Here is a 27,205-nt window from a genome sequence, read left to right as displayed (position 1 = left end):
AAACAGGCACCCATTTTTATTCCATGGGGCAATTAGAGCCCCTAGAGAAGCGGGCACAGCTGGGGAAAAAGCACACGAGGAGGCAAAACAGCTAGTGGGACTGACTTAACACATCCGGCAAGCCCACACCCACCCACCCCGTCCTCCTCTGCGCGGCCCCGCCTCCTACGCAGCCGCTTCCGGCCCAGAGTGGAGGGCGGGCTGAATGCTCCCGTCGCGCCTGCGCGGGAAGTGGGGGGCGGTCAGCGCGCCGGTGCAGTGCGGCAGTCACAGGGCGGCTGCTGTGGGACGAACCTCCCTTGTCTTAGTGTTGGCCCTGGAGAAGGAACGATGGTGCTGGATCTGGATTTGTTTCGGGTGGATAAAGGAGGGGACCCAGCCCTCATCCGAGAGTCGCAGGAGAAGCGCTTCAAGGACCCGGGACTGGTGGACCAGCTGGTGAAGGCAGACAGCGAGTGGCGACGATGTAAGTACCGGGACGCGCGGAGTATCCCCGGATGCCAACCCCAACTTCGTTTCTTGGACCTCGTTACCGCTCCTGAGGTTCCACCCTTCATAAGACCCCCTCCCAGGTTGCGGTGGCTCCGAAGCTCTCCCTGTCCACCCGGGGAGCCGGACCGACCCACTTTTCTCCTCCGCCCGGGCCCTGCGACCTCCCTTCCTGGCTAGCTGGGTGCGGGTTGCTGCTTCTGAGTCTGGGAAAGGAGCATGGCGCATTCGCATCAAGAGCTGTCAAGCCTTCCGGCCTCAAGGATAGCCAGAAGAAATCCAGGGCGGGAGGTTTGGGGGGTTTCACCTTTCCTAACACTTATCTTTGGTCGCCTCCTGTCTTTTTCTCATCTTAAGCAAGGCCAGAGTGGTCTCCCTCTATCTTGATAGAATCAAAGGTTCCAACCTGACTGAGTCACATCTGCAGCACAGTAGGTTCACTCCGTCCATATTGGAAGCATTTTGGGACTGTGGAGGCCGCTCCTGGCTAAAAACAATGATGCCGGAGCTTTTGGGAAGGCCATCCCCCTGAACTGTGGGCAAACTTTTAAGAACCGAGAATAGTCTTACGTAGTAGCTCAGACATGGGCAGAGGGGTGCTGTGAAGCAAGAAAAATCTTGTAATTATTGAGGCTGTTTAAAGTTTTCCGGGGAAGACATTGGCAGAGTTGGGCTGGAACCTGGAACTGGACCGGGCATCTTTCATGAGGCTAAATAAAACCATAGAACCCTCTGCCTATCAATCTCTGCCTAGGCTAGCTGGTGTAGTCACTAACTGGCCGGATGCTGTCAAACACGTGATTTATTGTCTGATGCAATAGGTCTGCCACCCGCTGAGAGACAGGTTTATGACAGCGCACTGCAAAGGCAGTCGCTGTCCAAAAGTGTGGATTTCTATTAGGAAAGTTGATTTTCCTAAATATATAAGTATCACCCGTGTAGGGAGAGAGTCGAAGGAAGAGTTGGTAACATGAAGGTATTCGGTACCAGGAGAATATTTGTTTAGCTCAGGTTGTTTGCTGATTCTGCACATCACAGTCAAGCCCAGTGTGGTGGTGATCCCACCACCTGAATCTGAATCTGAAGTTTTGAGTTGCAATGGAATTAAATTAAATGGGAGTGAAAAAACTAGACTGGACAGTGTTTTACTGAGTCAGAAGTCAGAAGTATCAGATTTTTGTTTCGCTCTAGCCATTGCCCAGCTGCTAAATGACTTTGAATGTGTTACCTAGTCTCTTGGGTATAACGTACACCTCTGTGGGAAGTTCTGTCTTTTACCTGAGGAGTGGATATGTAGTGAGGGGATGAATTCTTCAGGGACAAGGTTGTGTTTTATTCATCTGTGTGTCAGTACCCAGGGGATACATATAGATACAGGATATACATATACACATGTGTACATATAATCCCAGTACCTAGCACTGCACCTGGTCTTTGTTAAGGGCTTGACAAAGGTTTGTTGAAGTCATGAATATCTTCTGTGTTCAGGGCACTGTGCTCTTCCATATGAAAAGCAGTTGATGTAGTTTATTTTCAACATATTTATTGATTTGATTCTTTTCTACTTGACATCCCTAACCAGTATTCTGTTTGCAGCTAAGGGGAGTTAATGATTTTTCCCATTGCTGGCTGCTGAAGGTGGACATTGACAGATTTTGTTTCAAGATTCTTTTACATCTGAACCTCTGATCAGAGTTTAGGGTTCTTCTATCCTTAGCTGCAATGAGGAGTTGCAACCCAGAGCCACATTAAGAAATCAGACCATGTTCCCTGAATGAGGATACAGCAAGCTTCAAAAGGCCCTCCATTACAACTATACCCATTTGTCTGTCTGTAGACCTTCAAGGTTTAGGGCTCTGTGTAGAACACAGGAGTCTGATATGACTTGGAGACAGAGCACCACATCAGAGTTTACCACAGCTCTTGTAACTTCAAGGATTCGAACTGTGATTTCTTCTTTTAATTCAGAGTAATATAATGAGGACACATTTAGGCATATAATAAACATTTGTCTTGACTACTTCCAAAGTCAGTAGATTTCCATGTATCTTGAAATCTGCCACTAACTACAGGAATTATCAGTTGAAGTTGTTACTTCCTCTTAACCCTGTTGCACATGCCTTAAACCAGGCCCTTATCATTGGAAAAACTTTCTAACTGCTTCCTTTGACCCCAGTCTCAGCTAGTCCAGGGCCACACCTAGGACATATGATCCATATACTATTTTATATATTTCTGTTGTGGCATTTATATTATTTTTATACACAACCTTTTAAAACTTATTGAGATGTAATGTATTCAGTAAGTTCAGTAAGGTGCACAAATCTTAATGTGCAGCTTGATGAATTTTACAAAGCCATACATCCATGTGACCACCATTCAGATCAAGATCTAAGACATTTGCAGTTCTCCGGGGAGGCTCCCTCATGCCCCTTCACTGTCACTTCCCCCCTCCAAAAAAACAGTATTTTGTCCTCTATCACCATAAAGGACTTTTGCCTGATTTTGAACTTCATATAAATGGACTTATATAGTATATAATTTTGCATGTGACTTCTTTCTCTCAAAATTATGTCTGTAAGATTATTCCATGTTATTATGTGTAGCAGTGGTTGGTTCTTTTTCATTGCTGTGTAGTACTCCATATATGTAAACATACCAACCAATTTCGTTGATGGACTTTCAGATTGTTACCAGTTTAAGGGTACTATGAATAATGTGCTATGAACATTGTGTCTTTTGGTGGACGTAAGCACTCATTTCTTTTGGGTATGTACCTAAGAGTGGAATTGCTAGGTCACAGAGCAGGCACATGTTTAGGTTTAGTAGATATTACCTAATAGTTTTCCAAAGTGGTTGTAATAATTGATACTCCCATCAGTAATATATAAGAGCTCCATTTGCTCTACAACCTTGCCCTTGATATTGGCAGTCCTTTTAATTTTAGCCACTTATTCACACTGATTCCAGAGATGGAGAACAGATTAGTGGTTGCTGAGGGTTAGACAGGGCAGGGGAAAGGTAATGGACTACAGAGGGATGATAACAAAAGGAATCTCTGTGGAGATGGAACAGTTCTGTATCTTGAGTGTAGCAGTGGTTACACAGATCTACACATGAGATATCACACAGAACTACAGGCACACGCAAATGAGTACATGTAAAACCACTCATCTGTTCTCCATCTCTGTAATCAGTGTGAATAAGTGAATGAGAAAGTAGTTATATAGTTTGTGCTGAAGTTTAGTTTAAATTTAGTTTAGTTAAAGTTGGCAAAACTTTAAAGAATAGCCATGTCTAGGTGCTGTCTCATCTCTAGTCATCATTTTACCTGTCCAAAGCTTATTTTTTACCATATTGTTGCTAAAGCTTAGATTCAGGAGGTCCAACTTTTGCTAATCAAGGTTAGACTGATGAATCACAATACCAAGATGTTAATTTGGGCCAGAATACCTATGCAGGGTGATTAGTGCACTGTCTTCCCCCAAAGAAACCAAAGTGTAAGAAATTGAATTCTTCTCAAGGCTGCCAGATGAGTGTTGTATCAAAGCAAAGGAAATAACATTAACCATTTCTAGCATAGGGAAGTAGCAACCAAGTTCATGGGAATAGAAACTTGACTGACTGCCTTTTTTCTAGATCCTGGTGCATACCACATAGTTTCTTTAAATGAATTTTAAGATAATTGAACAGGTTATAGTTACATGAGTATTTTCCAGTTTTCTCAGATGTGTTACTCTGTCTACAGTGGTATCGTCCAGGTTATGATACTTTTTTTTTTTTAAGTGTTTATTTATTTATTTGGCTGCATCGGGTCTCAGTTGTGGCGTGTGGGCTTAGTTGCCCTGCAGCATGTGGGATCTTAGTTCCCTGACCAGGGATCGAACCCACGTCCCCTACATTGGAAGGCGGATTCTTAACCACTGGACCACCAGGGAAGTCCGGTTATAATACTTTTTAATTTCAATCCCAGAATGGCCTTTTCATTGTCACCAAATGCTGGGGAATCCTACTGTAATCACCAATATATGCCATCTAAATTTGGGGCTCTAAAACTATAAGATTTCACAACTTTGTGAGGCAGATCCTTTAGGTCTGCCTGCATTTTGGCCTTGGGCTGAGATCAGTCCTAAGGAGCCAAGATTAGGAACAAGGTATCTTAATTATGTGCCTATCTTTGGTATATTGGGTTCTTTATTCTTCAGGCAGATTTCAGGCAGACAACTTGAACAAGCTGAAGAACCTATGCAGCAAGACAATTGGAGAGAAAATGAAGGTAAGAGAACTGAGTAATACCCTTGAGAGCTTGAGCAGAGGTATTTAATCTTATTCTTAGTTAATTCATAATTTCTAACGTAGTGTTTAATTCCATGAGCTACTGGATTTCTTACCAGAGGGGGAAAGTTATTTTAAAAAGAAAGGGAGGAAGGCAGGGAGGGAACTAAGAGGCATTTTCAAGGATCAGTGAGTCCATCTTCTGTCTGCAGGTATGTTTTAGTCCATTCTTGCTGCTGTAACAGAATACTGTAGACTGGGTGGTTTATAAACAGCAGAAATTTATTTCTCACAGTTCTGCAAGCTGGGAAGTCCAAGATCAAGGCACCAGCAGATTGGGGAGGGCCTGCTTCCTGGTTAATAGATAGTCTTCTTGCTGTGTCCTCATGGCAGAAGGAGCAGGGAGCTCTCTGGTGTCTCTTTCATAAGAGCACTAATTACATACATGAGGGCTCTGCCCTCCTGAGCTAATCACCTCTGAAAGACCCCACCTCCAAATACTATCACGTTGGGGATTAGGTTTCAACATATGAATTTTGGGGGACACAGGCATTCAGTCTGTTGTAAGATAAGATTCTTGCCACGCAAGTCATTCATTGTCTGTTCTGTTCTTAATAATATGAATTCCACCAGTAATCCTTTCCAGTTATTTCTTGAGCTCAACCTACAGTGCCAGAGAGGTTTTCCTGTTGTAGATTTCAGATTCTTTATCCCAGTGTAGTCGTGCTCTTTATTTAAAAGAGCACAGATATTGAGTCCAAATCCTAGACTCTTGGTTATGTGACTTCAGGCAAGTTAACTTCTGAGCCTCAGTTTTCTTGTCTGTGAAATGACAATTCTAACACTAACCTTTAGAATACAATTGTGAGAACTGAAAATTTCTAATATAGAAAACCTGGCACAGTGCCTGGAACATTGTAGTTATTTAGCAATTGAGAGTAACAATGAATGGCAAGTAGTTACTGGCCTTCATCCAGTATATCCTTCCTGTCCTTGAAGAATGTTACGTTTCAGCTCAGCTTTACTTTGGTAACCAGATTAGTTTTTAATCTTTCTTCAAAAATACCCTCTTAGCCTCTTAATCATTTTTTTTTAAAAACATGTTAAATGCACCCTACAGTCTGTCTCAGTTTTAAGTTGTAAACCTCTAAAATAAACCAAAAAATTATGAAATTTAGGAACCTGAACCTGGAAAGACCATAACAAAAAGATTCCCTTGGATTCTAGCACCTTATCCTTCATGATATTCTGTATCCTTCTCTTCAACACTATTTCGTTACACTTTCAGCATTTGACAGGCTGTAGAAATTGATATTGATGATAATCATACTGTTTTCTTCCTGTGGAACTCTTGACACTATGTCAGGTGCACGTCAGTGACCCCATAATTATGTTAATTTCCATATATACTTCTGCCTGAGTGTTCTTTGGGGCATATATACGGATAGTGCCAGCCAAGTATTTTTCTTAGCAAGAAGATGGGAGTATTTTCATTTGCGTTAACGTTCTTAGATTCCCTTGACTGCTGGCCCTGCAAGGAGTGTTCTCTCTTGCTATCCATTGAGATAGTACTAGCAGTGCTTTAATTTGTATAGCACTTGAAAGCATTCAAAACCCTTTCATATACGTCTCATTTTGGTTTTGATCTTCGCTGTAAACCTGGAGTGTAGGTAGTACATTTGTTAGCCCTATTAAAAGGGTAGGGTAAAGAGGCCTAGGAAATTAAGGGGCTTGCCTAAAATGGTGCCATAAGTTAGTTGCAGAGCCAGAACTTGAACTCAGAACTTGAATTTGCTGCCCTGAGGGATTATCAGAGAGGAAGAGGGCCTCAGCTATCTTGGCTACCACATGGAACATCTTGAGATTTAGGCCATTTTTTCCTACCTCAGTAGTCTATGCCTGTTCTTATCAAGACTCATTCTGATATTGTCAGATTTTTCCAGCTTTTAAAGATGATTTTCCTTGAATCACTGTCTTCTCCCTTGCTCTGGACAAGGATTAGAAATGATGATTTGGCAGAAGATCATAAAGAAGGGTGAGGAGAGAAACTGGAATGGGAAAAAATCTAGTCCTGCGTATACCCTTGCTGTTTTGCCAAGTTGCATTGATTGCTCTAAACGTGGCTTTTTTCCTCAAAAATTGTGTTTCTTTGGCTTCCTAATATTCCTCATCCCATCCATTTTTCCTCTTAGCCGCAGGCCTAAGGGCTGGGTTTGTTCTTAGTAGGTAGATGGGGATTCACAAATTGACACACAGGTGTCTGCCCAGCGCTGGCTCCTGACCAGCACTGTTTTCACACATTCTTGGGGTCATAACATTCTATGCCCATGTCAGACATTTTTCTTCTCGAGTTCCCGATGGTGTCAACCCTCTGACCTGGATTGGTTAATCAATCTGTCCAGGATCAGAAAGCTAGAAAGTGTCAGGACAGGGACTTGGAATGTTAACTTTTTGCTTCCAGTTCACTAATTTTTCTCCCATGCGTTGCATCTTTTAGAGACTAAGTTATGTAGAAAGTTCTGTAATTAGTTTATATGATATATTAGTTTGGTGTACCCTTATAAAACTATGTCAGAAATTTTCCTTTATAATTAATTATGTTTTTGTTGTTGTTTGTTTGTTTTTCTTTCCCATAGAAAAAAGAGCCAATGGGAAATGATGAGTCCATTCCGGAAGACATATTAAATCTCGATGAGCTCACTGCAGACACTTTAACTGTAAGTTATTGTCCTTTTCCAGGTTGGGATTTCTGTTCTTTTAGCTTTGTTCCTAGACAAGCAAGTCCTGACACTCTGCTCCACGCAGCACTGTGGCATCCTTGAATTTCTGCAGCTGGGACATGTCCCCATCCACTCTTGTTAATCTCAGTACTTGAGTATTAGGCAGCCGAGATGGAGACAGGTGGAATGGAAAAGTCAAGAGTAGGAAGAAGAGAAAAAAGGAACTGAACTATGTTTGGTTTAATAACTCCATTTCCACAGAGTCAGTAATTTTTCAGTTTTTTGTAATTCAGTAAATATTCACTACAATGGGCCTAGAGCAGGAATTTTCAAGTTTTTTAGTCACTGAACCCTTTCTTAAAACCTGCAACACAGGGACTTCCCTGGCGGTCCAGTGGTTAAGACTTTGCCTTCCAATGCAGGGGGTGAGGGTTCGATCCCTGGTCGGGGAGCTAAGATCCCACATGCCTCACAGCCAAAAAACTGAAAAAGCATAAAACAGAAGGAATACTGTAACAAATTCAATAAAGACTTTAAAAATGGTCCACATCAAAAAAATCTTTAAAAAAAAAAAAAAACAAAAAACCCTGCAACAATAGCAAGAGCATAAACCCAAAAAAGCAGAGTTGCTGTGCTTGAAGGGCAAGGTTGGGGTGCTATTCCTGCCCTGCCCTACCTGCTAAGGGTCCCCCCAGGAAATCAGAGTACAGTTTGAAACACCTGCAATAAGGAATACAAAATGAGCTTAAGACAAGGTCTCTTGCTCCTAATAAATTTATAATCTTCCTAGAGAACAGTTAAATATAGTATATAATAGCATGCTGAATTGGTTTAATCAGGAATATCAGAAAGTGCAAGTTAAGCTATGGTATTAACACTCCTGAGATATACAGGAACAAGAGGAGTGGCCAGAATTTATCCATCTCTGCCTTAGGCACCCTGAAAGAAAATGCCAACGGATTTGTCGGGCAAAACTGTATATATCCCTGTGTGAAATAAATCTCAGTTCTTTGAAAGCCTCCAGTGTCAATTTTTAAAATGCTATCACAAGAGTTATCATTAGAGCCCAACAAGGTTGGGGCAACAGTCTTTTTCCTACTCTGCCCTTGACTCGCTGTGGCCTTGGACGGGCTTGGCCTTGTTCATCTACAGAACCTGAAAGTCTCACAAATCAAAAAAGTCCGACTCCTCATCGACGAAGCCATCCTGAAGTGTGATGCAGAGCGGATAAAGCTGGAAGCAGAGCGATTTGAGAACCTTCGCGAGATTGGTAACCTTCTGCACCCCTCTGTGCCCATCAGCAATGATGAGGTAGGCGTCGGTGCCACAGCAAGCGGCTGCCTTGCGTCGTCGTCTCCCCTCTCCTTTGGGAAGGGGGCGGAGTGGGAGGAGGACAGTGAAAGTCTGGCACGCTCTGTATAATAGAAGCAGGCTCTTTGTGTATTCGCTCTGCCCACCAATTGAAAATTGAAAGAGTCAGATCCCTGCCTGATTGGGAAGTAGCAGAGACAGCAGGTAGGTGGAGACTCCTGGCACGGAAATCTCTTCTAAATCAGGCTGCTGTCCTCCATTTCGTGTTGCCCATGGTAGCAGCTCGTCTCGTGGGAGGGATCTGCAAGATCAGCCTCACCCCTCACCCACACCCTGCTGAGAAGCTGCAGGTTGAAGGGAAATCTGCATGATAAAAGTTTCCTGCTGAGTGGGAGCTTCCCCAGCACAAAGCTGCTCTGAGCCCAGCCTTTGTTCCCTGACACCCCAGCCGTGGCAGGGCCCATCTGTGCCTCTTTCATTCATTCCCTGGTGAACGGACATTAAACTCACTGAGGGCTGGGGTGGCAAACTCGAGAGGTCAGGGCCCAGAGCCCGCACTTGTGTGGCCCTGGACCAATGAGAGCCTGGAAAAAAAAAATCTGCATTCCCCTCCGTACCCCAGGCAGTGCGGATTGTCCAGGGAAGGGTTTTCCCTGTATAGGATTTTCAAGGAGTCATTTAAAAGGGTATAAAAACGAGAGAATACTACAGATCTTTTGGAAAATCATGATTTCAGTTCCATGGCTAGAATTGCCTCTAGAACTTTATAAATTATTATTTCTCTATTGAGGGCAGATTCTCTAGCAAATTCCCTTCTCTAGTCTCTGTACACAAGGGCCAAAACCTAGTGTTTGAGTTAAGCAGTGACTTCACAAAGCTCTAGGTCGTTCTTGGAATAGGGTTCGGAAAGATGGAGGTTGTAGAATTCAGAGCTCATGCATCTTTGTCTCCTGGGCTTGTTTCCTTAGGATGCCGACAACAAAGTAGAGAGGATTTGGGGTGATTGTACCGTCAGGAAGAAGTACTCTCACGTGGACCTGGTGGTGATGGTAGATGGCTTTGAAGGCGAAAAGGGGGCTGTGGTGGCTGGGAGTCGAGGGTACTTCCTGAAGGTAAGAGTCGGCAACCAGTGAGGTTGGTTATAAACAAAGAACTGAAAAAAAAGTGCAGAAAACATAACCCACTTAAAGAAGCCCACAAATCCGCCTTTCTACTACAAACTTACTGGCAATTAGATGCAATTCTCTTTCTAAGGCAGGAGAGTGCTTATCAGGATTCCCTGGAACAAAAGCCACTGAGTGATCGTCTGTAATGAATATGTTTTGCTGACTGAATTAGAACAGTCTGTGCCTTTAAGGAGCTCCGTGTAATTGGACAGTCAGACAAGTAACAAAGAGTCAAAAACCCTCTGTGATAAGTGCTCTGGTGCGAGTAGCCCAGGATGCTATAGGAACGGGTAGGTGGAGGCAACACACCCAGATTAGCTGGGCAGAGGGCAGATGCACTCAGGGAAGCCTTCCAGAAGGACATGGTAAAGTAGTTTTGGAAATACTGTCCATATAGGTATGTTCTGCGTATACAAATAAGTCCAGTGTTTTAAGAATTAGCACAGGAAGACTCTCCCATGCACCCTGGGTGAAGAGTCCTTTTCCCTTGATTGGTACCTTAAAGGGAATGCTCTTCAGATCATGTGCTGTGCATGGCTGTTAAGAAAGAGTCTCTTGAGTCAGTTGTTGGATCCATGGTCTTTGTGGCCTCCTATGTGCCCCCAGTTGCCTCTGGGGGTAAATGCTAGCAGATGAACGTGATGGCAGCAGAACTCACTCACACAGTGCTGTGTCTGCTCCTTTAGGGGGTCCTGGTGTTCCTGGAACAGGCACTCATCCAGTATGCTCTTCGCACCTTGGGAAGTCGGGGCTACACTCCCATTTATACCCCCTTCTTCATGAGGAAGGAGGTCATGCAGGAAGTGGCACAGCTCAGCCAGTTTGATGAAGAACTTTATAAGGTGAGTAGCCTGAGGCAGTGTGGCAGAATGACTCCTTAAGGTATGAAGTTTAACTTCAAAGACACAGCAATGCTGTCCAGCAGAACTTCCTGCGATGATGAAATGTTCTATATTGTGGCTATTGAGCACTTAAAATGCGGCTAGTGCAACTGAGGAAGTAAAATTTTAATCTTTATGAATTTTAATTTAAATGGTCACATGTGGCTGGTGGCTACCATTTGGACAGTGCAGACATAGAGCCTATTTTATCTTTCCCCAGATAGTTTATGTGATCTATCTAAATTGAGCATGCTTTAGCACCATGAGCTTAGAAAAGAAGCTCATATATTATTATTAAGCTTGGACAAAAGGAAATTGTAGAAGTGGCAGATCTTCCCGTGTCCTCCCACTCCTCACCCCAGACTGGAAGCTTCCACAGGGGGAGACATACTTTCCTTTGGATGGATGTGGCTTCCAGTTTGTGGCTCTTTCTCAACCATGAACCATCTCGGGGAGAGCCAGTGGATTTGAGTTGAGGTGCAGAAGGTCATTCTGAATCAACCAGCTTTAACATCAGCTGTAGCTTCCCCCACCCGAAGTCTACGCCCAACACTCAGAATTTCTAGTGTCTCTGCTAACGGCTGCCCATCGCAGCTGAGTCCACTTCTCACCTGTCCCTCTCCTTCAACCCTGTTCCAGGGCAGGGGGGGAACGACTTTGTTCTTATTGGCTGTTTCCTCCCAAAACCTATGTAGCAGGTAGTTAGACAACTGCTCCTGGCCTCATCTGATTTATCTTACGTAGAGAGATGAGTTTAATAGTCAGAACCTTCTTCCCACTAGGTCCTGTTGGTGAGTTCAAAGGTATGTTTGTTTTTTTTTTGTTGTTTTTTTTTATAGTAATCTTTTATTTATTTATTTATTTTAATATTTATTTTTGGCTGTGTTGGGTCTTCGTTTCTGTGCGAGGGCTTTCTCTAGTTGCGGCAAGCGGGGGCCACTCCTCATCGCGGTGCGCGGGCCCCTTCACTATGGCGGCCTCTCTTGTTGCGGAGCACAGGCTCCAGACGCGCAGGCTCAGTAGTTGTGGCTCACGGGCCCAGCCGCTCCGCAGCATGTGGGATCGTCCCAGACCAGGGCTCGAAACCGTGTCCCCTGCATTAGCAGGCAGATTCCCAACCACTGCGCCACCAGGGAAGCCCTCAAAGGTATGTTTTAATTCAAGATGCAGTGGGAAACAAAATGCTCTCTCCAAACCCTGAGCATTGGTACAACCTTGGGGTCCTCCTCTTCTTCCTTTTAATGAGAGGAACATGTGCATTATCAGATGAGACCTGTTTTTATCTTTTCCCTTTTTTTCTCATCTCAACTCCGAAGATTGGATGGATAATCACTGACAGAACTTTAGAAGGATACCCTGCAGGTAACACCAGGGAGAAGCTTATAGGGAGGATTATGAAAAATATTAGGTAGCAGGTGCTCCATGTGTTTGCAGCATTCTCCATCTCTTATCCAGATGCTTCTTGGAGCCATAGGCAGGGAGAATCACAGGTCTCCATAGTGAGGAATTTTGGCTGGCACTTTTTGCCTAATAACCTCAGTTTATTAATTCTCTAGAGCAGTGCTGTCCAATTGAACTTTCGGCAATAGTGGAAATGTTTTGTATCTGTCCTATCCAGTGTGGCAGCCACCAGCCACATGTGGCTGTTGAAATGTGGCTCATGCAAACCAAGGAATTAAATTTTAATTGAATTTAAATAGCCATGTATGGCTAGTGGCTATACCATATTAGACCGCAAGCTCTATTGTTTTTACGTTGTATGTGAATAGCCTCACACGGGGCTAAATTCCCACTGTTAGGTAGCAAGGTAGTTTTCCACATTTCCAAACACTGGCCCAGAGGAAGTTTCCTCCCCTCTTTTTTTTTTTTTTTAGTTTTAATTAAAGTAATACCACATGACAGAAAATTTGGAATTAGTGGGGGGAAATCATCTTCTTTCCCATTACCTACGACAGTTGTCATTTTTAATATTCTTGTGGGAGCTTGTTTTATACATGTATCATTTTCTCATACTTCTAATCACAATATATATAGATTGCCTTTTTACTTCACATTATATCAGAAGCATTTTTCAGTGTTACTACATGGTCTTCATAGCCATCATTTATTAGTGGTTACATAATATTACATGGCATGGATATAGACTACCCAGCTCTTCCCCTGTTGAATATTTAGGGGGCTTCCTTTTTTTTGCCATCAGTAAGTAATGTTACAATGAACTTTGTCCTGTCTATAGCTTTTTTTTTCTTTTGCATTACTTTCTTCAGCTGAATACCGAAGTGATTCTTCAAGGATTACAACCCTAGATCAACCCATAAGCACCAAGAGAGCAGAGACTGTCTCCTTTTGCCCCTCATTGGCAAAAAGGACTTGGCTCTTACTAAATGCCTCACAAACATTTGTCAAGTGGATTAATTTATACTGCTACCAGCTAAGGTTTTATTGCATGCCTGCCATCACTGGCCACTATACATCATTTATAAGTATTTCATTTATTAGATAAAGTAAAAATAATATCAGAGGGAATTCCCTGGCGGTCCAGTGGTTAGGGCTTCATGCTTCCACTGCAGGGGGCCTGGGTACTGGTCAGGGAACTGAGATCCCACAAGCTGCATGGTGAAGCCAAGGAAAAAAAAAATAGCATCAGAATATTTTATCTTCTTTTAATTTGCATTTCTTTGATCTCTAGTAGGGACCCCATTTTGGACTGACCCATTCCCTCGCATGTCTTTTTAGCATCTCCTGCTCACTCCTGGGCAGGGATTGAAGAAAATTTGTCCTCCCATCACTCAGATCTTCTCTGTGATTTCTTGCTCGAGCTGAGGTCCTACTCCCTCACTCTTAACTAGTAAATATTACCCTCCTCTGACAGGTGATTGGCAAAGGCACCGAAAAGTCTGATGACAGCACCTATGAGGAAAAATATCTGATTGCCACCTCCGAACAGCCCATTGCTGCTCTCCACCGGGACGAGTGGCTTCGGCCAGAGGATTTGCCAATCAAGTATGCCGGCCTGTCCACCTGCTTTCGCCAGGAGGTGGGCTCCCACGGCCGTGACACCCGTGGCATCTTTCGAGTCCATCAGTTTGAGAAGGTGAGTAGGCAGGTCAGGGTGAGGGATGGAACCCTTCTCTCTATCTCTCCAGGGCTGTTCTAGAAGAGATAGAATCTGTGTTGCTCAGGCCCACCCCAGCTCCAGTCTTTCCTCTCGTTGCCTCCATCTGGGTTTCTAGGGAAGAGCCTGAGAGGCACATGGTGGAGTGGCTAGAGCATGGACTCTGGAACCAGGCTGCCTGAGTCCAAAGGCCAACTCTACCACTTACTGCTGTGTAACCTTGAACAATTTGCTTAACCTCTCTGTGCTGTTTCCTCCTCTGTCAAAGGAAGATAATAGTAGTACCTACCCCATTAGGCTACTGTGAGGATTAAACCAGTTACCACGTGGAAAGTACTTAGGACAGTAGCCGCACGTTATGTGTGACGCTCTCTGCACAAGCATTCATTCCTGCTGCAGCCCCAGCCAGTCCAGTTCAGCCCCGATCTCTCACCAGGGCCCCAGCCCCGCCTGACTCCCAGTGGAAGAGGAATAGGTCTTCATTGCTAGGATAATTCCCACTTCAGCCTTCAGTTTATTCACCCCGTCCCATTGTCACTGTGCCCTTGGGTCCCTCTTTGCAGATTGAACAATTTGTCTACTCATCGCCACATGACAACAAGTCCTGGGAGATGTTTGAGGAGATGATCACTACCGCAGAGGAGTTCTACCAGTCTCTGGGGATCCCTTACCATATCGTGAATATTGTCTCAGGTTATCGGCCTCCCTCTCCTGCATCCCAGAAACACCACCCCGACCAGTTGAGCTGCCACACAAAGAAATAGCTTACAGTCCAATTAATTGCCCACATTAATTAAAATATCACACTCTTTTCCCTTGGGAGTTCTTGGTGATAAGAATATCTGGGCATGATTTCCCTCCTGGGGATAACATGTGAATTAAAGAATTCTTTGGGTTTGCTAAAGGTTAGCCTTCTGAAATACCATCCTTCCTTCATGAATTCTAGGGGTTTTTCCTTACAGGTTCTTTGAATCACGCTGCCAGTAAGAAGCTTGACCTGGAGGCCTGGTTTCCGGGCTCAGGAGCCTTCCGTGAGTTAGTCTCCTGTTCTAACTGCACAGACTATCAGGCTCGCCGGCTCCGAATCCGATACGGGCAAACCAAGAAGATGATGGACAAGGTAGATGGCCCCTGGGGAGGCAGGAAGCAGGGCCTTCAGTTCAGAGTAGGTCCATCTTATTTCTCAGCCCTTGGAGAACATTATTTCCCGGCGTCATGGGAAAATCTGAGCTGCTTAGTCTAGACCAAAAAGGGAATCTGAAAATGAATTCACTGAATCAGGACTGAGTCCTTTTAGATAGAAACCTGAATCTAGCTCTATTCTACAAGGTAATTCTAGCTTTTCTCTTCTTGGCTTTGTTTTCCATAACTCCAGATAAAGAGTAATCCCCATTTGTCTACACAGAACAGGTTGGAGGCAATGTCTTCCCTCTTCTCACCCAAGAAGGTCTGGGTTGTAAGCTTATCTGTTCAAACCCAATTTTCAGGCCCTAATCTTTTCCAGGTCAGGGACTTGAAAGGGGTTAAAAGGAGAGGCGATTGAGTAGTCTCTTCCCTCCCTCAAAGGGCCCAACTCTCCTCAAAATACTGGGACCTACCCCTACCACTTGTCACTTATGGAGACATGAGGAATCTTCCTGGAGTTATCTAATAAGCAATAAATACCAAACAGAATTCAAAGGTTTAGAGATCATTAATGGGTAGAACCTGTTTTTTATTTGATTTTAGATTTGGATTTGGATAGTTGCAGTTGGGGGAGTCTGGCTGAGTGGATGGTTCCTGGTCATCAGTAAGCCCAGCTAGGGGTTGAGTATAACTGCTCCCTCTGGGGACCCTCTCCTCGCAGGTGGAGTTTGTCCACATGCTCAATGCCACGATGTGCGCCACAACCCGCACCATCTGTGCCATCCTAGAGAACTACCAGACAGAGAAGGGCATCCTCGTGCCTGAGAAATTGAAGGAATTTATGCCACCAGGTGAGACTCCCAGCCCAGCCCATCTTCCTCCTCTTGTCTGTCTTCCTGCTCTTCTAAATAGTAAGCCCCTTTCAGAATGCACCAAGTTTTCTTGTTCATACACGGCCCCCAAAACTCTGCCTGTCCTCTGGTGTTGGGCATTGCAAGGGGCAAGGTTGAAAAGTAGCCAGTGCCGGTATGAGCTTCTATTTAACTGCGGCTAAAATTTAGGCTGGGAAAAAAAGGAATAAATGAAAGCAGTGCCTGCCTTTGTCTTGTGGAACTTTCCCCAGAGGTCCCTGGACTTTGACTCTTGAGGAATGATGGGTTGTTTGGTTGGCTGTTCCCTTTCAGGTCTCCAGGAACTGATCCCCTTTGTGAAGCCTGCACCCATTGACCAGGAGCCATCGAAGAAGCAGAAGAAGCAGCATGAGGGCAGCAAAAAGAAAGGGGCAGCGAGAGATGTTGCCCTGGAAAGCCAGCTGCAGAATATGGAGGTCACTGATTCCTGAACATTCCTTTCTTCCACTTTACCAGGCATCCATTTCAATTAGCTGCAATCTCAGAGCCTGCCCGCGGGCAGGGAAGCCAAGCACGCACCCATCGCCCACCCCGTGTGACTGCATTACCAAAAGGGGAACCATCTGCCCTGTACAATGCAGTGTTCCTCTTTTCTCGCTTGGGCATAGGATCTAATCACCAATGACTGATGAAACCGTGTAATAAAGCATCTCTGAGGGAGGCCAGGACTCTTCCTCAGGCTTCTGCCCAGGGCTTGAACCCGGTCTCTGACAGTTCTCCCTGGAACCGTATTCACTTCTGCTTTTCCTGCTATATCAGGCAGGTTGTTCCATTTAGCAGAGAGCCTTTGAGAAGGTAGGTGAAGGCAGGGGTAGATTTAGTAAAGGCTCAAGGGGAAAGTGAAAACTGAGTCTTAGACACACAGGCTTGCAGGGCAAGGGCAGGATCCTCCTTTGTAAATTTGCTCCTGCTTTGTTAAAGCAGTTAGGTAGGACCAGCTTAGAGACCTGAGTTGATATAAAAAGCTTCATAGCGGGACTTCCCTGGTGGTCCAGTGGTTAAGAGTCTGCATTTCCACTGCAGGGGGCGCAGGTTCGATCCCTGGTTGGGCAACTAAGATCCCACATGCCGCACAGCGTGGCCAAAAAAATAAAAGCTTCATAGCACTTCTGTTCCCTAGGAAAGGCTCCATGGAGAGGGAAGGAGGTGGTGAGACATCAGGGTAGATGAGACTACATTTAATCCAGAAAAGCCCCTAGATTCAAGAGCACAGGGCAGGGCCTTATTCACAGCTGCTTCTCTCTTTCCAGTCATCCCCAAATGGGAGACCAACTGCCTGGCAGCTTGTTGCTCAACTCCAGAGGATCGATATAGCCCACAGGGCAGGGGGCTGGTGGGAACAAGGTTTCCGTCCTCTCTCTGGAGCTTCCACCGTTGTCCCAATAGCCAGTTCACCCTTCTCTGGGGAGGATGATGTTGAGGCTCTTTATTTACCTGCCGCCTTTCATCTGCAATCTACAAACACTTTAGTAACACCATCTGTTAGTTTAGTGCTTCTCCCCTAGGAGTCTAATATACTTCCTATAGATGATCTCTTTTATCTTTGTGACAGTCCCAGACAGGAGGGTGGGGACATGATTATACCTCTTCCATCATAAGGAAGAGAGTACAAGGTGGGTAAGGGAGTTGAGAAAGCATGGCCGGGTGGAAGCCAGGAGTCCTGACTCCTCAGCAGGGCTTGATGCTTGCTGTGTTTCTTTGGAAGGATGAGAACAGGACTCTGAACTGGCCTGTAACTTAGGAGCTTGACTTTGTCTTCCTTAGTCCCTAAGCAGCAACTTCCCCAGGCCTGCTGGAGCTTGCTTAGCACCCAGGGAAGAGGCCATGTGCTTGGTTTTCCACTGGGAGCTTGGGCTGATCCTGTGAATCTTGCCACTGTCAAAACTGGGGCACCTGAAAAGGTGACCACAGTGACTCTTCTGCCGCAGGCAGGCTCACCAGCCCGTCTCTACTCTAGCCAGTGCCCCAGCTCTGGGATAACAAAGCCAGGGCAAGAGAACAAAAGAGCAAGCTGCTCCCATATACTTGGAAGGATGAGATTCACATTCCTGTAGCCTCAACTATTTGGTTTGAAGAAAGGCAGTTTACACAGTGAGCAGGAGGCTGGTTTTGGTCACCACCACACACCGCTCTTTCCTGTTTGAAAAGCTCATTGGGCTCTGGGATTAGAAACTTTCAAGTGGCCCTGCACACCCCCATCTAGCCTTAGGGGTCACTACAGCTGCCTCCTCTGCTCCCCACTCCTACCCTCTTGGCTGCTGGTGCCCGTGACCTTCCACCAGGAGGCACTGTTTTTCCTGGCCCTGAAAGCGCTGCAGGAGGAGGAGCTGGCCGCCGCCTTCTCACCCGACTAGTTTTCTGGACCTGGCTGCACCTGGGACCTGGACTCCCCCTGCTCGTTTATCCAGAGAGCCTCCTGCCCTGTGCTGCTGGCAGCCCAGCTCCCCATGCCAGCCTTCCCTGTGGCTGGTCAGTGTGTGGGCTGGCTTGTAAAAAGGAGTGAGTGGAGGCCTGGAAAATAGCTGCTGTGTGGACCAAGTAGTCTGTTAGCTGAAAGTCTATACCTCGAAGCCACAAGACAGAAAAATAGTAATTGTGAAGGAAAAGATGATCCCGTGGCTGAGGTCCCTCCCTGCGTGTGGAAAACACGCGAGCAGGAGACGCACATAGGCACTTATTTACTGAGTGCTTGCCCTGTGCTAGGTGTGATTAGGAGCAGGGGTTACAGAAAGAATGGGACACAGTCCTTGCTCTCAAGGAACTCCCAGTCACTGGGAAAGGTGTGGCTTGCCTTCCTCCAGTGAGCTGAAAACCAGGCTCCTTCCCTCCCTGGAGCGGTGGGATGGGGCTGATGTGAGCCTTGTTTAGGATAGGCCGGCCAGCCTGGAAGCTGAGCACCAGGAATGGGCCCAGATAACCTTGACTCCACCCTGGCAGTTGCCTCCGCAACCCACGGCTGATGCCCTCATCCCTGGCACCTTGACCTGCCCCATCTCCAACCTCAGCTGCCCAGGTTACCTCAGCAAACAGCCCCCACAGGCGCCAGGGAGTGAGTCAGAGCCCTGGGTCTCTTACCAACCCTTGGTTCCCACACCCAGGAGTTCAGGGACTGAGATGCAGGTCTGGGTGTTTCAGGCAAGAGAGAGGAGCCACCAGGCCTTTCTAGCAAGAGAGAGACAACTAGAAGGCCGACTTCTAGAGAGAAATACCTAAAGAGCCAGGCAACTGTGGGGACCCAACATGAGACCAAGGGGCCTGCCCGAACTCACAGTCTGCTGGGAAGTTTAGTTTATCAGCCGAGTACCGCCAATGGGGAAACCACACCTGGGAACTGACACCTTCCCTGTTACCCGTCCTGCTTTTCCTTCCCTGAAGCGGTTCCGGTTTACCCAGGGTCCTGAGAACGCCGCCTCTCGCCATACCTCCCTCTGGGGGCCTGGGGCAGCCCTGGCTGCACTCCCAGGAGGAGTCTGACAGGCAGAGCTCGGACGGACCCTGGAGAAATATGCTGCAAGTCAGAGCCTGTGCCAGGATGAGGGGCGTGCTCCACTCCCCCAGCCACCTCTCAGCAAAGGGTTCCCCCAGAGCTCCTCCCAGATACACACAAAAGGGGGCGCCACCCTGCATCTCCAAGGAGGGCGGTCCTGTTGGTGCTGACATAGCCGCCTCTGACGTTGCCCTTTTAAGAGACTCCCCCGCCAACGGCGGCGTGCCTGCGGCCGGCAGGTTCTCATTGCAGAACCCCAGCAAGTGCGGCGCCCCGTCTGCGGAAAGGAGGAGACAGGACGCCCACCTTGCCAGTCTCGACCTCTGGGTCCCCGGACCTGCGGGCAGAGGTAGGGGGTCCCAGCAACCTCAGATTCTGAGAAAACCCCTTTTTTCTAGAGGGGAAGTTCCTCTCTTGCGCTGTTCTCATTGGTTGGCTGGCGAGCCCTGCATTTTGGAGAGCGGTAGGGTCCTTCCCTTGGACCAGGGCTTCCCTCCCCCTACACAAGCCTGCTGTCAGAAATGATCTGGAAAATTATTTTTACTGAGGTGTAAATTACTGATAAGATGGTGTGACCCTTTAGGGACACTTTTCTTTTTCCTTGTTTTTATCAAACCCTAAAGAAAGGGAAGAATTGAGCTCCCATTTAGAATAGCATTCATTCTCTCCTCCTTCCATCTTGTCTCGGGGTGGGGGGGGGGGAATTCTTTTTTTTACTCTTTCTCCATAACCAGCCTTGTGTACTTGTGCCCTGGATCTCGCCGCCTTTCGGAATTCCTGAGTCCCTGTTCTTCAGCCAGCTCTCTTTTCAACCTCCCTCTCCCTCTCCTATGCCTCCCCTCCCCACCCATTCCCCTCAACTACCAACCTACTTACACTTCCCCATCTTAAAACAGCCTTTCTGCCATCCAGCCTCTGCTGTCAAATTATGATCCCAACTGGCTCCTTTTCCTCAAAGAAAAATAAACCCTGGACACTTGTAGGTTCTGCTACCTCATCAACATTCCGGGTCCTCCTAGTCCCCACCCCTTCAGAGGAAAGGTAGAATGTTCCAGACTGAGGGAATAGCATGAGGGAGCAGGAAGAAAGCCTGAATAGCTGTAGTGCAGGGGGTGAGAGGGATGTTGAGTTGGGGCTAGAGAAGTGGGCAGGATAAGGAGACAGGGCCCGCCCCTAAATGCTGGATTCCTGGGGCTCTTGCCTCTGGCTGCTCTTTCTCTGTATGCTCTCCTGCTCTACATCCCAAATCCATCATCTCTCATTCACACATCTCTGGCTCTGGCCCACTTACTCCCAACACACCCTGAGCATCTTCACCAGGATCCAAACCTGTAAGTCCAAAGTCTAACTCCCTATCTGATCCTCTGCCCCTACCCTCCTCTGGGTATTCAGGCACCCAAAACAAATACCTGGGAGTCACCCTGGACTACCCCCTCCTCTTCCCCAGCAGCCGATCTCCCACAGTCCCACTGAATCTCTTCATCACCCAGATCTGGCCCCTTGGCAGCCTAGTCCTCAGCTGCAGCACAGACTCCCCTCCTCCTGGACTGTTACCACCACCTCGTGTCTGCCAGACCCCAGCCCCTCCTTCAGGTGCAGCCTCCCCGCTGTGGCCGATGGTACAGCCACGTCATGCCCTCACCCCCACCCCCGCCAAAACGCTTCAGCTGGCTCCCTCAACCTAGGAAGTAAAGTCCAGACTTCTCAGCCAGATCCGGATTCATCAAACTGTGGCCACAGTTCAGATTAGCAGGCTCTTCTGCTCTTCTTTTCCCTACCGTGAGCCCTGCTTCAGCCCCGGGGGACTACTCACCTCTCCCAGCACTGACCATGCAATGCCCCCTCCTTATCTGCTCACGCTGTTCCCTCTACCCCAGTGCCTTTCCTCCTGCCTGTCCCTGGAATTCCTCCTTCCCCTTCAAGGTGATTCAAATGTCGCCTCCTTTACAATGCCTTCTCTAACTTCTCCCACCCTCACACAGAGATATTAATGAATACGGCTCTACCACAGCATTTGTCTCTGTCCACATTAGACTGGTTGCTCCTTGAGGCCAGAGCTGGAGTCTTGTTCATTTGTGTCCCTCTCACACCTCTCATGTCCGGTGCCTGGAGCATGGCTAGGGCTGGACAGGGCTGTCTCCTCGGCCTGCTCTGAAAAACTTAACTAAGTTATTACAGATGTTGCTTTGGGATTTGCTCCTCGCAGCTCAACCTCAGGCTCCATCTCTTCCCCTCTGTGCTCAGGAGCCAAAAATGATCTCAACTGGATCTTAGATGGACCGTGCATCTGTATGGAATGCTTGGGCCTATTGAGCCACCCTCCGCAAACAGTGTCAGCACCGTGGGCTGAAACTATCATGGGTTAAGGTATCCAATGCCACCTTTTGAGTCCCGAAGAAAATCTATCTAACTTGGCTGGACATCAGGCTTACAACTCCTGGCTGCAGCTGGCATTGGGAATACAGTTTTGTGATTAATGTGAATGAGTTCCGGGCCGCCCAAAGAGAACCCTAGAGACCCAACTGGCCTCCCAGATGGTGGTTCAAGGAATGAAGGGACCACCTGGTCACTCCTCTATGCCATTCGTCAATTCATCCATCCATCCATCCACTTGACTAATATTTACTGAGTGCCTGCTACGTATCAGGTGCCATGCTAGGTACTAACTAGGTATTTAAGGCAAACGTGTTCTCCCTGCTCCTGGAGCTTACAGCTAGTGGGTAAGACAGATGTTAACCAAGTAAAGTAACAAATAAATACTTTATGTAATTACAAACTTCAATATGTGCCATAAAGGAGGGAACATTTAAGACTGCCACATTCAGCAGCTGGAAGGAAGGCAGGGTGCCCAGAACAGAGTGAAGGGGGAGGAGTAAGAAGGGGCTGGGCCACTCCATGCCGGGCTTTGTGGACCTCTATGAAGTTGGCTTTTATTCAAGGCACAATCAAAAAGCCCGGTGCAGGGTTATTAGGAAGGGAGCAACATGCTCAGATTCATACTTCACAGTACCACTCGGCAAAGGACACCATGAGGAGTCCTTTAATCGGAAAAATCCAGAATGTGGCACATTCAACAAGAGAACTAGCCTGGACTTTTCAAACAGTCAATATCACAGAACAGAAAGAAGGAAGGAAGGTAGCAAGGAAGGAGGGAAAGAAGGAAGGAAACTAAAGCGACATATGGCCAAATGTAATGCATAAACTTCTGGTTTAAAAGTACAGCCATCAAAGACCTTTGAGGGACAAGACGGAATTTGAATCAGGCCGGAATAAGATGACACCGGAATCATCACTCGAGTTCCTGGGTGTGGCAGCAGTCCCCTAGGGCTCTGACTCAGGCACAGCACACTGAGGGGGCGAGGGTGGAAGCCCTATGATGTTTGCACCTCGCTTGCACTTTGTTCTCCAAACACCAAGAGAAAGCATAGTGCTGACGATTATTGAATCTAAGTGGAGAGTATCCAGGGGATACGTTGTACCATTTTGGCAATTTTTCTGAATGCTAGACATTTTCTAAAATAAAAAATTGGGGGAGAGTGTTTTCAATCTAAAAAATGTTTATTAATTTAAAAAGTTTAAAAGATTTCTTAGGCGGCTGAATGGTGACTGGTTTGGAGGGGAAGCAACCTCATGAAGAATCCATGCAACTCTGGTTGAGCGCCCCCTCTGTGCCAGGCATGGAGATAGGGGCTGAGAAACAGCCCGCCCTCAAGGCACACACCCGCTGTGAAGAAAAGTGCAGGGCAGCAGATGGGCACGCAGGCGAGTGTGGACAGGAGAACACGCAGGTCCTGGCCCGCCCGGGGCTGCTGGCCTGTGGTCCTTTTCATTCCCCCGCCGCCATTCCCGGAGCAGCAGTGTCTGGAGCTCCCCGAGGCCAGGCTCTCCCCTCCCCATTTCTGGGTCCTCTGTAAAGCAACACCGAGGGCTTCCCCGGTGGCGCAGTGGTTGAGAATCTGCCTGCCAATGCAGGGGACACGGGTTCAAGCCCTGGTCTGGGACGATCCCACATGCCGCGGAGCAACTAGGCCCGTGAGCCACAACTACTGAGCCTGCGCGTCTGGAGCCTGTGCTCCGCAACAAGAGAGGCCGCGATAATGAGAGGCCCGCTCACCACAATGAAGAGTGGCCCCCGCTTGCCGCAACTAGAGAAAGCCCTCGCACAGAGACGAAGACCCAACATAGCAATCAATCAATCGATCAATCAATAAATCTTTTAAAAAATAAAAAAATAAAGCAACACCGAGCCCAGAAACAGGATCTGCAGCAAGGGCCTCTCCCCACCTCTCTCCTGTCAGAGAAACTGCCCCACCCACCCACCAAAGGTCACTTCGACCTCTGCCACCAGCAGCCTCCCTCCACACCTCTCCTTCCAAGCAGGCCATTGGTCCCAGAATTTCAGCCCTCAAGGACCTACCCATGACAGAGATCACCTGGTTCTTCCCAGTCTGGCCCAGTCTGGCCCTGTCTGTCCCTTCAGTGTGCTGGGCCACAACACACCCGCCCCAGTCTTTTTTCATTTTTTTTTTTTGGCCATGCCATGCGGCTTTCAGGATCTTAGTTCCCCGACCAGGCATTGAACGCAGCCCTGGCAGTGAAAGCGCCGAGTCCTAACCACTGGATGGCCAGGGAATTCCCACACCCACCCCAATCTTGGCTTCGGCCAAGGTGACACTCACATTTCACTCATTCATAGTTTATACTGCTTAATCTGGAGCCAGATTGCCTGGGTTCCAATCCCAGGTCTGCCATTTACTAGCTGTGTAACCTTGGAGAAAACCCTTTACCTGTAGGTTAAAGGAGTTTGCTGATGAATTCATCTGGCCAGGAATGCAGTTCCTGATTCTTCAAGAGGCAACCCAAGTCCTACCTCCTCCAAGAGGCGGACTGAGATTTCCTCAACCTTCACTGCTCCCTCCTCTGAATTCCTTTAGCCTTTTCTATCTCAGCAGCTCCTGGAGCACTTCACCCATACTACCTTGTTCAGTTGAGAGCCACATTTTATGCATGTGTGTATTTTCCGTAGACCTGGGGGACCCTCAGGGAGCAGCATGGGTGAGGAAGTCCCATTGGAGCTGGAGGACAGCCTGGGTTCTCCCCACAGGTCACTTTCCCTCCCGAGGTTTGGACTAGAAGAGCGGGAAGTTCCATTTGAACGGACTCCAGGATCTTGCTGCACCTTGGTTTTCTCCCATGTGGGAGGGAGATCTAAAGGTTCCTTAAGCTGGAAAGTTCCATGAAATAGGCAGGCCTTCCCCTAGGGGTCAAGGAGGACACCACCAAGACAAGCCCTAGTTTGAGACTCTGTGATGCGTAGAAGACTTGGAAGTTTCCGTCCTGCTTTTGGGAGGGAGAAGCGGCTGAGCGGGGGGAGAGTGGACTGGGGAGGCAGTTCTGTCCTGTGCCCCTTGGGGGCAGGGCAGGGAAACCATGAAGGACTATCTGCCAAACGTGCCTGGAGATGAAGGGAGGGGTTCCTTGCATCCCCAGCCTGTCTGTCCTTGGGCAGAAAGGCCCTTCGCAGGGAAGGGGGCTTCCCACAGCCGTGCTGCCTCCGCTCTAGGCTCCAGAATCAAGTTCTCCAGCCAAGGCTGCTGCGCTCTCCCACCCAGCAAGCTTATTTTAGTACAAAGGGAGAGAGATGAATGGAGGGCTGCAGTTTCTCCATGCGTTGGCTTGGGCCTTCAGCAGAAATGAGTCTCATTACCCAACCCCAATTCAAAGGATAATTAACAGATGGTATAATTTCCGAGCATTCTCCGCGCCACATGGCTGTTAGGTGAAGAGCAAAATGCCTACGCAGCCCCTAGATCCTCCCAAACCACAGAGACAAAGGGAGTCCGGAGAGGCAGAGCCCTGTGGAGGGCACTTAAGCCACCCTTCTGTCTCTGGAGCTGCCCTTGGCCTTGTTCATCTTCAGTCAGTGAAGAGGGCACTTCCCTGAGTCGTGGGTCCCCTGCCCACTTCCTTCTCCTCATCCCGTCCACTACCATTGCCAGGAGTATAGTCTAACCCGAATCCCTCTTGCTGTCGCCAAAGCTCATCTCCTTTCCTTTTCCCCGGGGAGCAAGAAGAAAGCTGATTTCTCATTCTTGGCATCACTGTGTGGTCACACGGAAGTTCCCTGGGCTGGGGCCTCTGAGAGGGGATTCACAGCTCTCCTGCTGTGACCCACTGAGAGTGGCACTGCTGTGACCAGAGTGCCGTGTTGGAAGAGAGCATCTGGCCCCATGCTTTTCAAACTGGGTTCCTCCAGACCCTCAAACTCCACAGGGGGCCCAGAGGTGTGCTCCTTGGGGAGCAGTGGGGATGGGGCAAGACCTGACTCCCACTTCAACCCAGCAGCACTACTTCTATCTGCTTCATATTCTGGGCTTCTACTTTAGAAAAGAATCGTTGAAAAAAGGATTCTACTGCTAAATTAATTTTTGAAATTATTGAGCTTATTTGATCCCCTCATTTTACAAAAGGAAATTGAGGCACATGCATTTGACCAAGGTCACACAGCTAGAGGGAGGTGGGCTGGGACTAGAAAAGCCCTGGCTTCCTCCCCAGGCCAGCCCTCAGACCACCAGCCCCAGCCCCTCGCTGCTCACACAGTTGGCCCTGGGACCCTGGTTGGGGTATGAGAGAGGGAAGTCCCTTTGAATCATCCTCTACCTCCCTTGCCTGGCTCTTCTTCAAGGTCCAGCTTCCATGCCTGGACCTCCTCCAGGAGCCCCGGAATCTCCCACACCCCTTCAAGTGGCAGGTCCAGTCTGAAGGCCTGCTCTGTGAAGAGGCTCCAGAGCCCTGTGCACTGGGCAGGGCTGTTTGCTGTCACAAAGCTGTGGGTAGAAGGAGGGGAGTGGCAGCTGGACGTTGATGGAGAAGGAGGGAGGGGGCAAGAGGTCATGTCTCCAGACAAGAGGCCCTATGGGGCAGTGAAAACCACTGGTCTAGGACCCAGGAAGCCTGAGTTAAAACTTGGCTCCACCCCTAGCCAGCCTTGTGACCCTGTACAAGTTTCACCCTCTCTGGCCCTCAGAACCTGCTAATATTAGCATGTTTATACCAGCTGGCTTTTGCTCTGACATTCCCAGCTTACCTCCCCCTGAAAAGCCCAGGTGGCATCCAAGCTGAGGCTGGGGTCATTCTGCACTGCATTCTGCAGCTGGACCCCAAAGGGGCAGCCTGATTAGATCACAACTTTGCTGAGGGGTGTGGGGAGGTGTGGGCTCAGGACCTCACTGTGTGTTTGCAGGGAAGTGGGGTGTCTCTCTGGCATATGGGAGAGGCTTTATACTATTGAACAGGGCCGTTTTAGCTCAGTCTGACCCAGATCTGTGGAGGGGACAGCAGCAAGGGCTCCTATCAGCAGCCAGCAGCAGCCAGCCTTGTTGGGTGGCGTGAGGTGGGCACTTGGCCTCTGAGAGCCCTTCAGAAGGTTTTGAAAACCTCTAAACATACTTAGGGTACTGCCACCATTATTATCATTTGCTGTCTGGCTTCTGATTGTTAATTCCTCTCTAGACTGTTGTAGGAATCTGGCACCGGCCCAGGGGCAGGCCTGGGGTGGGATTGGGGTGGGGAAAGGGGGTCTGGACTGCTTGAATTCTACAGCACTGGTGCGGAGGAGGGCGCTGGGTGGGGCCCACCTCCTTCCGTGCGGCTGGCGTCGCCACTTTAAGGCGGCGGCGGCGCGAGCAGGTCTATGGTAATGAGCCGCCGCTGCCGCCGCCGCCG

At 47.9% G+C, this 27,205-nt stretch overlaps 1 protein-coding gene across 1 annotated transcript; it reads left to right on the top strand.

The window, feature by feature from the left end:
• The first annotated feature begins 231 nt into the window (after positions 1–231).
• SARS1 (seryl-tRNA synthetase 1) lies at positions 232–16,692 on the top strand. Its single transcript, XM_061183765.1, has 11 exons — positions 232–466; positions 4,695–4,765; positions 7,401–7,481; positions 8,637–8,795; positions 9,764–9,907; positions 10,648–10,803; positions 13,715–13,936; positions 14,521–14,650; positions 14,920–15,077; positions 15,804–15,933; positions 16,267–16,692. Exons 1-11 carry the CDS (start codon positions 331–333, stop codon positions 16,422–16,424), a joined length of 1,545 nt encoding a protein of 514 aa, XP_061039748.1. The 5' UTR covers positions 232–330; the 3' UTR covers positions 16,425–16,692.
• Positions 16,693–27,205: the final 10,513 nt, after the last annotated feature.

Source organism: Eubalaena glacialis, chromosome 3 (assembly GCF_028564815.1).
Source record: "Eubalaena glacialis isolate mEubGla1 chromosome 3, mEubGla1.1.hap2.+ XY, whole genome shotgun sequence".
In the NCBI taxonomy this organism is placed as follows: Eukaryota; Metazoa; Chordata; class Mammalia; order Artiodactyla; family Balaenidae; genus Eubalaena; species Eubalaena glacialis.
The sequence above is the reverse complement of the archived record's forward strand: the minus strand, read 5'-3'. Positions and strand labels throughout refer to the sequence as shown.